The sequence below is a fragment of the Alligator sinensis genome, unplaced genomic scaffold, assembly GCF_000455745.1.
Source record: "Alligator sinensis unplaced genomic scaffold, ASM45574v1 scaffold57_1, whole genome shotgun sequence".
Taxonomy (NCBI): Eukaryota; Metazoa; Chordata; order Crocodylia; family Alligatoridae; genus Alligator; species Alligator sinensis.
Genome location: NW_005842688.1, coordinates 98,890 through 109,912, shown reverse-complemented (window position 1 = coordinate 109,912; position 11,023 = coordinate 98,890). Strand labels below are relative to the sequence as shown.

Genomic DNA, 11,023 nt, shown 5'->3' with positions numbered 1-11,023 from the left:
TGTTCCCTGGGCTGCTGCAGGCGGCGGCGGCGGCTGGCGGGGCCTGGGGAGCCGCGGGGGTGGCAGGGGCGACGGCAGCAGCCGGATTTTAAAGAGGGTTTTTTCTTTTAATCGCTGCGGGGGGGGGGTGGGGCCCGTTTTAACTCGCCATGTCCGGAGAAGGAGGCACTGGCGACCAGGTGAGCGCGGCCTGGGCCCCCTCCCCCGGAGGCGCGGCCGGGTGGGTCCGATGCGCGGGCGGGAGCGGGGCTGCGGCCCCCGAGGGCAGGTTCCGTCCCCGCAGCGCTTGAAGCCGCTGGGGCCGAGCTGGGGAAGCTGCCCCGGTGTGGCACCGGGGCGGGGGGTGGCTTGGATGTGGCCCACACAATGGAGAGTGGTACTGGTTTCGCTTCCTCGCCCCTTCCCTCTGCCGGCAGCCTTCAGACTTCCCCACCTGGTGCGTGTTGCAGCGCCTGGGAGTGTGGCACGCCCCCCCCCTTCCCCCACAGCTGGGGGGGCTGGCGTTGTGTGTGAACCAGCCGCAAACCATCCAGATGTGACACCACCTACTCTGGCTGTCACGCCCCTTCCCTAATAGCAGCAAACTTCCTCCCTTGGGTCCCCTGCTACACTTGAATATCTGACACCAGAAACTGGTTGGTAGGTTTGGACCAGCCACATGTGCCAATAGTTGTCACACCCTAACTCTCTGGCTATAGGAAGAGTCAGCCGGCTGCCAAGTTAGTGCTGGGGAATGTGTAACAACTCCATAGCTGGTTTCTGTGCAGCTTTAATTTGAATGTGGTGTGAGGTCTTCCTTGTCAGAACAGTGCCTTATTCTGGGGTTGAGGGAAAACGCTTGGTTTCTGAAGCAGCAATGAAATTGAGGGCAGGGAACCTAGTGTGTTGTTGGAATGTTAGCTGTCACCTAGACACTTTCAGGGAAATGGTCTAATTTTATGTCAGCTTTTCCCACTGTTGCCCCAGAGCGGAGGGTAAAGCGCCGAGCATTGGTGTTAAGTAACACACTCGTCTTGTAGGGGCGCTAGTTTGCCGGATGGGGGAAATCCATTATTTAAATATGGTGTGTCTAGATTCTGATCCGTTTTAAAAACCAAAGGCAGTTGGCTTTCCGCAGGGCCATGTAACAGACTTCATCTCATCCCTTTCACAGTGCAGTGGTTCTCCCATTTAAATCTGTTCACAAGGGAAATGCCTCCAAGAAGTAAAATTTGCTGTAATAGGATGTTGGTTCTCCTGTACCAATTCTGATTTTGGTGGTGTAACAGTAGTGTAAGGCTACATTGGGGACCCAGGGCAAACTGGAAGTGCCAACTTCTAGCTTCCTGCCCCCCCAGTCCCCTTCCCACATGCCCCTGTGTACCAAGGCAGGATCTGGGGCAGTTGTTCCTATAGTACTTTCTTAAGTACCCCACTGTTTTGGTATTCAGGAGAGCGATTAACATTTTCCTTTAAAAATTAACAAAATTGTTTCCGAAAGTTCATTGTGTTTTTAGGTTTGTGAAATATGTATACATCATTACTGAAACTTAACCTGAGAAGGCAAATACTGTATTTTCTGATATACAATATGCCCCAAATAAGATACTTGCCTTTCTAATGAAAGGCTGAAAAAAAACCCTCTTTCCTTGAAAATATAGGTGAGTAACAGTCCGTCGTGTCCCCTCCCCCCCCCGGGAAAACACGGGTAGTTGTAGTAAGGGTGGAGCAAAAACATCAAGGCTGCTCTGTTAATCCTGTAGTTGCAGGTTGCCCAACTCTTCTTTCCTTCTCAACCTGAGCTAGGTGGGTAGTCAGCAGCACTTGCCAGGCTAGCTCAGGGTCTGATCCTAGCCTCTACCTTGGCATCACTTAAGAAATACAGAAGTGTCTCAGCTTCTGCAACTAAAGCCTCCTTGACTGGAGGAGGGGAGGTTCCTACTTTCCAGCCAGCAGCCAGGGAGTCCACATGCGTACTGTGCTGCCCTCTGTGCATTAACAGCAGCATTACTCTTGCCCCTGTAGAGGTTCATTCTTCAGAAGCTGTTGCCATGTTTTCTTGCTTAAAACATGCACCCTAATTTCCAGCAGCTGATGTTTTTGGGGAAAGGTCTGTTGCATGCAAGAAAACATGGTATTACTGGACCATGACTTTTGTCTCTTTCTTCCGCTACAAGACTGTTAAGAAACTGTGCTTACAATGAAGATAGTTCTGTTCTTAAAGGTACCCACCTTGGCATACTTGTTCTTGTGTGACCATGCCACAGAGCAATGGCTTCCAGTCTTTCCAAGTATGCAACTTCACTTATAGTGTGAGACCAGCTTTTCCATTTGAATTTCAGTGACGTTTGTTACCATACTTTCAGTTTGATCTCTAGTTTAGAAACTATTGTGATAAAGGGTTTTCATGCTAAAGAAATTTCACAAATCATTCCTTGTGGAAAGTGTGTTGAAGTTATCAACTTTAGTTTAAATATAAGTGAGATTTTATAAGAGGGGAAAGTATTTTCATTTGGTATCTATAGAACCCCAGTCCTGAATGAGCATTCTTAACTTACTTGCATGGTATATTTCAAGGAATCATTGAAAAGAAATCCTTTTGGACCCACCGCAAGTTTGACTGCTGAGAAATGTGTGCAATACAATGGTAAAAAAGCAGTCTGAATTTTTGTCTACACTAGCTCTCAAGCCAGTTCTGCTACTAGATGCATCACTAAAAATCTTTTCTTAAAACTATCTAGCGTTGACAAGGCTCGCTCCTGTGTTTATGTATTGGATTTTTACGCATATGTAGTTTGAGCGTTGTTTATGGCCTAAATCATGTAAGGTTTTGAAGTTTGGTAGGTGTAGTTTGTCTTGAAGGTTAGTAATAAAATCTTTTCCTTGTTCTGCTGAATTCTAAGTGGTTTTTGAGTCATGGTCATTTAACTCAACGGCGTTCTACCTTCTGGGCATGTATGCCACCCCCACTGCCATATCAGTCCCTGCCCCCAGCCCAGTTGTTGCTGCTCTTCCTGTTCTTCACCCTGTCTCCCAACCAGTTACTGTGTTCCTTGCACAGAGTCTTCATGTGCCACTTGTGCATGTGCTATAGGTTGGTCATCCCTGGTTTAACTGAATCCAAGCTAGTGTACCCACCAGTTTTCTATAAAGGACAACATAGTTCAGTGCGGCAGTGTGCAGAAACAGGATTTTTCCTGTGAATCTAGTTGAAGGATAAGAGTATCATTTTTTCAGCATGTTGGATAAGTTTTTAAAAAATATGTAGGTGACTTGGATGCCTCTGTCCATTTGTTTCTGAAAATTTTAACTGCTGCTTAGGTGTTTGCAACTGCACAGGGTTTTGGAATAATTTTGAGAACAGAACTATCTGCATCTATGATTACCACTTCCAAGTTTCTGAATACAGTTTTCTCATATGACACATGACCCCAAATAAGACCTGCATCTTGTTTTTGGAAGGTGGATATAGGGAAAAAGAACTCTTCCAGAACGAGCAGTCAAAAACTGCTGTCAGTTTGAGCTGATGTGAAAGGGTTATAGCTGGACTCTGCCCCTTCTGCTTGCTGTTCCAGAGAAACTGGCAGCCATCTTGCAGCACAGTGTCTCTATGCTTCAGTTCCAGCAAAGAAAATCAGCTTCCCTGATTAAGTCAAGTACCCCAACTACGGAAGGCTTATTATATTGGGAAAAGATCCTGTGGGGTATGTAGGTAAATGTGGTGCATGAGATGAGAATGTAATAGGGTTTTATTTCAATCATCTGGATCAAAATAGAATGTCTGATTACCATTTCAGTGATAAAAGAAGTATACCTTTCAAAACTAAAGATACCTGAGATTAAAAATAGAAATAACGTAATTTCCCCACCTTCCAAAACTATGTCTTCCTACTTTTTGGGATGGTTGCTTCCATGTCTGTGTTCTCAGCTATACTTCCTTTCTCATTTGCAGTTTAAAGAATTTGGTAATCCTCAACTGCAGCCCATCTCTACTGAACTGAGGTGAAGTGGAGGAACAATCAGACCTTCCTGATTTTTTTGGGGGGGGGGGGGGGGGTGGCGTGCTAGCTTCAGACTTGCTACCTCCTCCTTGGATGTTATAGAGTAGTTAGTTACAGGATTGCTGTAGGCCTGAGCGATGGCCTGAAATAATGAAAGTTAGTCCCAGGGTGGCTACTGCCCCTCCTGCTTTACCGTGGTGTTGAAACGCTGCTGGTACATGTGCAAATGCTGCAGAATCCTCCTGCCACTCAAAAAATGGTGATGTGTTGGTTTGGCAGGCCAGATCCAGCTCATGATGTGTGAGTTGCTGACCTATGCTCTGGGCCAGGAGTGAGCAGAATATGGCCTGTGGGCCAGATCTGGCCCATAGAGAGACTTTGTCTGGCCTGCAGCAGGTCCTCTGGTCCTGCTTGGCCCAGGCGCCATCTGGCCCATGGCACATCCTGCTGCCCCCTGGGCTGGGATGGTTCTGCAGCTGGACTGCCTTTCTTGGCAGCCCAGAAGGTAGCAGCTCCTTCTGGCTGCTGCCACAGCTGGCCCCAGCCCCATGGTACTGGTAGGGACCTGCAGCACAGCCCTGACCCTGGCCTAGTCCAGACTCGCCCACTCATGCTGAGCAGCAGCAACAGCAGTGGCTGGGCAGAAGCTGTTGCTTGGTGTGGGGGAAAAGTAGCCCCTTCCCTCACCACTAGTAGGACATTCTTGCTGCAGCTGCCTGGAACCCGTGCCTGGGCTGCTCTGTGGCTCCTCTGCACTGCTGCCTTGCTGGGTGGCCTGGAGGCAGCAGAGAGGAGCTATAGGGCAGCCTGGGGGCTCCAGGTGCCTGCAGCAAGAAGGACCTGGCAGTGGTGAGGGGGAGGGGCCACTTTTCCCTTGTGCTGAGCAGCAGCTTGTGCCCAGCTGCTGCTCAGCATGGGTGTGCGGTCCGGAATGGGTGAGGGTCTGGGCTGTGCAGTGGGTTCCGGCTGGTCCAGTCTGGAACAGGTGTGGTATGGGCCAGAGTTGAGGCTTGCGAGGGGGTACTGTCTGTCCTGCAGCAGCTCCCCAGAACTACTTACATGGCCCATGGGGCCAAATAATTGCCCTCCCCTGCGCTAGGCTGTGCCTTAGCTTTCAGGTACCTCTAAGTCAGTGGTTTTTAACTTTTTAGACTCCTGGCACCCCTTGTTTGATTAACATACCCTTTAGAAAATGCTAGTTATTCGCTTTCATTTGTTTTTTAAGCAGTTCTTCTGTTGCAGGGAACTTGGAAAGACCACAACAGGTCAGAATGTTTTTAACCATTGTCAATGCATACGTGCACCCCCTGAGCATGGCGGTGCACCCCCTATGAAAAGGTGCTGCTAACACCTGTGGGCGGTCTCTGCTCGGGCCCCCCCAACACCGCTAGTGGCATCTGTGGGCAGTCAGCGATCACTGCCACTACCCCCTCCCCCTGCCAGGGCAGTGCCGTGGCTGCCTGCAGGAGCTCCCCGCTTACTACCACTGTGCCCCCGCCGCCACCAGCGCTGCTATGCTCCCCCAGCTGCTGGCAGCACGTGTCATTCATGTGTTTAATTCATGTGAATTCCTACTTGAAATATCTGGGTTTATCTTGTTAGGTGTGCGTACACCCTTTACAGTACTAACATTGCGTGATGGGACCTGTGGCACCCTTGAAAGCATCTCAAGGCACCCCGGGGTTCTAAAACGCTCTGGTTAAGAATTGCTACTCTAAGTGCTGGAATGTATCATGTTTTCAGGGGTGTAGGTTGTCAGTGTATTCTTGATGCTCTGTGATGAGAGCTGCCTATGAGATGGATCACGGCTGGTTTTACACCAGCATGTTCTGCATCCTGCGTAAGTCCATTTCAGCACTTGTCTAGCTATTGTCTGCTGCTAGTCTTGACTGTCAGATGGCCTTTTACCACAAACTTATTTGTTTGCTTTCACATTGCCTTTAGGCATGGATCAGTGTGGGTAAAATGACCTGTAAGTAGAGGTGCACCGATATATCGGTCCATATTGTATCGGTACCAATAAAAGGAAAATTGATATTATTAGCAGCCAAAAAAGGCTGATTGATGTGGCTGATAATGTCAAGTGCATGCACAGAGCCACAGCATGCATACAGCCAGCCCAACAGCTTGGAGAGCAGTGTCTGGCTGGTAAATTGGGGGGGGGAAGGGGTTGGGGGGCTTAGATCAAGGCCTCTGTGGTGAAGGAGGGAGTGGGGCGGGGGCAGGTGCTGCCTCGCGGGGGTGTGGTGAAGGAGGAAGCTGTGAGAGACTGGTCCAGGGGATATGGGGACAGGAGGGCAGATCCTGTTGCTATGCACATCCCCGGGGGAGCCATGGAGGGTGTGTGCCCCTGAATCTGTGTGTGGGGCAAGGGTGGGCTGCTGCTGGGGGTAGCACTGGGCTCTTCTCAGCAAGGGGGTTGGGCCGGGGCTGCGCTTGGGGAAGGCTGTGGCGGTGCTGGAGTAGGGGGGCTATGGGGTAGGCTACAGCCACTCCAAAATTCGCCATGGTTTACCCCCTCAACCACCCTTCCAGCACCGCCGCTGCCCGTCCCAAACGCAACCCTGGCCCAGCCCCCTGCCGGGAAAAGCCCAATGCCACCAGTGGCCCCAGCCCGCAGCAGCAGCCTGCCCTTGCCCCTCACAGAGATCTGGGGGTGCACATAGCGGTGGGAGCCATGGCCCTGTCCCCACGCCACCTAGACAAACTGCTCGTGGCTCCGTCCTGTGCTGCTTCCCTACTTGCACAAGCATTCAGCAGCCTGTGGATCAAATGCTATTAAACATACTATTATTGGAATTGCTTTGCTTGACCTTCACTAATAGATTCTGCATGCAGGATTTAATAAATTTACTTAGCTTGATTTTTAAAAGGAGCCAGAAATACTGTTTAATTCAGAAAACTATTTTCTGCAAAGTGTAACATTGAAAGCAAACCTTAACTTGTAGAATTGTGTAGGTGAGGCATTTGAAAGGCAAATACACAGAAGAGTCTCCCTTTGGATGGGATGAGGGACTGTGACATTCCTTTGGATGGGATGAGGTATTATGCAGTTTGGAGGAATGGGTATCATGGAGTATTGAAGTTTCTGGCCTGATTATGCAGACATTATTTGATTTAATAAGTAAACAAACTGTTTGTAACCAGGTCCTGGTTATGATACAACGTTGAGATATCAACTGGAAGGCTATTCCAGATAAGTTTTGAGCCTTTACATTGAGCTACTTTAAAGCCAGATTTTGTTAGGATATCAAAATACAGAGGAAGAGAGCTGTTTGTATGGGGTTGGGCTAGATTGCCTGCAGGTCTCATTTTTGGTTATGGCCTATGTACAAAAATAGTATTTTTACCCATCATGGCCCAGTCTTGGAAGACAGAGGTGGGGCTTTCAGTTATGTTAAATTAGTTGAGTTCTGAATTGTGTGAACAGTGGTATAGTTTTAACTATGTTCAACTTGGAGAGAGATACAAGCAGGGGATGTTTTTCCAGTTTTGTGGGGATGCAGTCTGTACCTGAAGTAATGTGCACTTAACTGAGACAACAGAGTTAGGCTTATCTGTACCATCAGCTATACCAGAATAGAGTAGACCATGGATTTAAAGTACTGTAGGTATTCTGGAAGAGCAGTCTGTCTGGAAATGTGTTTTGGAGTTGAGTGCCTTTTTTCTAGTTCAGTGTGTATGAAGTAGTGGGTGGGAACCCATTTATTCCATACAGTCCCTTTCTTAGAAATAAAAAAAATTTCATGGTATAATTAAGGTATGAATTATTGATTTACATTGGTTTAGAACCAGTTGTACACAGAAAAGATTTTTTTTTGGTATATAGTCATAATTATATCTGTACGAAAACTGTGTAGGATAGCACTTAGTGACTGAAAAGCTAGTTTATTGCTTTAATTATACTGTCAGTGGCCTTAACTCTACCTTGTAGCCTATGTAGGACTATGCATTGTGTCCAGCTAACATCTCCAGTGGTTAATGAATAGTAAGGTAAAGTGAAATTGATATTATTAATATGGAAAGCTAATTTAAGCTAAAATCTGAAAATGCTAACTAGCTGGCATTTTGCTTGTAGGCTCCCTATTCTTGTTCATGTAGTCTTCATTCAGTGTTTACTTGAAGTGGTTTTAAGGAAACTTAAACAGTCAATTTTGAGAGCTGTTTTAAGTTGATGTACTCTCAAAATAGGTAGTTTTAAAAGGCCAAACATGTTTTCACCAAATATAAATTTAATTTCAATTTGAAATGACACTTTGCCTTCTGATCTTTTTATGCCCCGTGAAATCCATTTCATCACAAAAACCAAGGGTAAATTGTTAGATTTGCTCTTTGTGATATTGCAGAGGTAGATATTCCTCCTATTTTCCTTGAAGGTGACTGGACACAGTGGAGCATGTTTAGCATGTAGCGTTTGGCATCTCTTGCAGACTCAAGTTGAGTTCAGATGTTATGTAACCTTTTTAAAAGGGTCTTTAGAGTAAGCCATTTGGAAGAACTACAGAAATTTTGAATACAACAGTTGCTTGTCACTGCCAGTTGTTGTGGTTTTACAGTAAATGCCTCACCAAGGTTGTTACCTTCTACTTTTCCGTATGAAAGGCCCCTGACAGACTTTAAGATGCGATGGGAACTAATTCTTGATTCCCAGCTCTTGTGTATCCTGACCTGCCACACTAGACCTGTCAAAATCTTATGTGCTATTTGGCTGGGTGATGCATAGAGTTTATACAGCTCCCAATACACAGCAAGTCTGGTATTGGGCTGCAGCAGCTCCCCGTAAATGTGGACCTGTCAGAACCCTTGTGGTACTCAGCTGGGCATCGTGTGGGGTTTTGACGGGTCTTGGCCACACTTTCAATTTAAGGCATGATAAAAACAAGCCACATGTGTTCTGTTATATGGGGAATAACTTGGTAGCTTGTTTATTTCATTATCATTCCTTGAATTGAGTTGCATATGTGGCCAATTACAATTTAAGGCATGATTAACCTGTTAATCCGGTATTAAATGTAATGTGTCGGAGACCAAAGCAGCACACCAGAATTGGACTGACCAATTTGGACTGTGAAACTGCAGACGTTAAGCATGGCTGAAACTATACAGCTGAATAATTTTATGAAATACAGTGGAATAACTTGGTGAAAAGTTTACATTACCATTTCTGGATGGGGGTTACATTGAATATACAGGAGACACTTGATTATATAGAGTTGTACATCATGCAAAAAAGTAAATCTTTTCTATACTCTGATTCTAACTATAGTGGGTACAATATTTCAGACATTCGTGCCTTTTAAATGCTCCTTTAATCACTTTTATGACACCTTTTTATAATTGGTCAATTGTATGACATTAGACAACATTTTAGGTACCGGTATCATTTCACAAATGAGGAAGAGTAGTTGGTACTTGAAATCTTGCCTGCATCTCTCAACTATACAATTGGTCCAGTAACCTTTGGCATTTTTCCTGGATTTACATGGCTGCAGCAGCCATCCCAACACTTGGCAGTAGTATGTCATTTTGAAACTGCCTTCACTGAAGCTAGCATAAGCATACCCTCCTCCTCCTTTCCCCCCCCAGTACCAAACAGAACAATCCATTGATTTCAGCTTTGCTGGATTAGTGTACAGTATATAATCTGTTTACCTTGCTGTAGTGGACTGATTTTACACACCTGCTCTATGTAGCTTGTGTTGGATGTGTAAAATTTTGCTTTGTTTTGAAAAAAATCAAATTGACTTGAGTTATTTTTATTTGCAAGGACAATACCCCCACCCCCAAAACACCCAGCTGCAAACCCAGTGGAGGTTGTTTTTCTTCTCTTACCCAAATTTTAGAGTGGTCTTGCATCATTTTCCTGAAAATAGTGCAACATTGTTTGGGATTGTGCATTTCTGGTACAGCCATCAGCCTACAGACTAATTTAGAGACAGGGGCTATGTCTTTTGGGGCCTTCTGCTGGCAAAGTTGTCCTCATCAGTAACAGATCACTTCTAAGGAAGCTGTGCTGCCAGAATCCATTTAATGTGAATGTGGTTGTATGGGTAAAACTGTAGTTTTATGGACATACCTACCTACAGAGTGAAAAGCTAATAATAGTATATGTACTCTGAAACAAAGTAATTTTGCTAACATTGGTCCACCTACACCAGAAGAGCTTTGTTTGTGCAATATATTGTGGAGTGCTTGGAAAGTAAACGCAAACTTAATCTCCATGGAAAAAAATAGCACAATACCTTTTCTTTACGCTTGTGTAGTCTAAGACCAGAGGTTCCCAAACTTTTTCTTATTGCAAACCCCCTTCCAAATATAAACTACCAGCATGTTTTATATTTTAACCCCTTAAATGCCAATTTATTATAATGAAAATTAATTCCACCTTTACAGTTTCTCCCATGTATCCCCCAGATATATCTTGCATACCCCAGGGATACACATACCACAGTTTGGGAACCCCTGCTAGACTAACAAATTTTACTTGGCTTAAGTTAAAAATAGTATTGTCAAAGTAAGTAACAATTTCCTAGTAGTAAATTGTTGATTAAAAATATCTTTGTTAATGCAGTCTAATTTGACTTCAGCTTCAATTTTGGTCATGTTTTGTTTCTGGATAAAGTTTCTAGTATTCAGTTGTCTATGCTTTGGAAGCTTTCCTCTCCAAAGGTTTTACGTAGCTTCCTTTTGAATTTGGAATACATTGTGCATAGAATTTTTGTAATATATTCCTTTATCATTAATTCAGTCCTAGTTTGTGTATTAGTAATATTTGTAACTAGATCTTGGCTTAAATTGGGAAGTGTGTTTCAAATATGTAGTCAGGTAGCTTTTTCATGTCCTGCATTTTCATGCACCCTGTCCTGGATTTCCTTACCCTTGTCCCAGATTTTTTTTTTCTTATGTCCTCTTTCTATACATTTCAGTTATTACCAGTGGAAATATTTATTTTCATTGGTCTGTGTATGTGAGGTGAAATTAACGTTTAGCGATGAAAATCGAATCCTGCCAAGCCTGTGTATTTGCTTTTCTAGTCAACTTGA

General features: G+C 45.2%; 1 protein-coding gene across 1 annotated transcript in view; it reads left to right on the top strand.

Moving 5' to 3' along the window:
* The first annotated feature begins 23 nt into the window (after window positions 1–23).
* The window catches only part of CSTF3 (cleavage stimulation factor subunit 3), a 78,895-nt gene continuing 67,895 nt past the window's right edge, over window positions 24–11,023 (top strand). Inside the window, exon 1 of the mRNA XM_006033977.3 lies at window positions 24–179. Coding sequence (XP_006034039.1) covers window positions 150–179 — 30 coding nt within the window. The 5' untranslated portion in view covers window positions 24–149. The remainder of the gene's footprint in view (window positions 180–11,023) is intronic.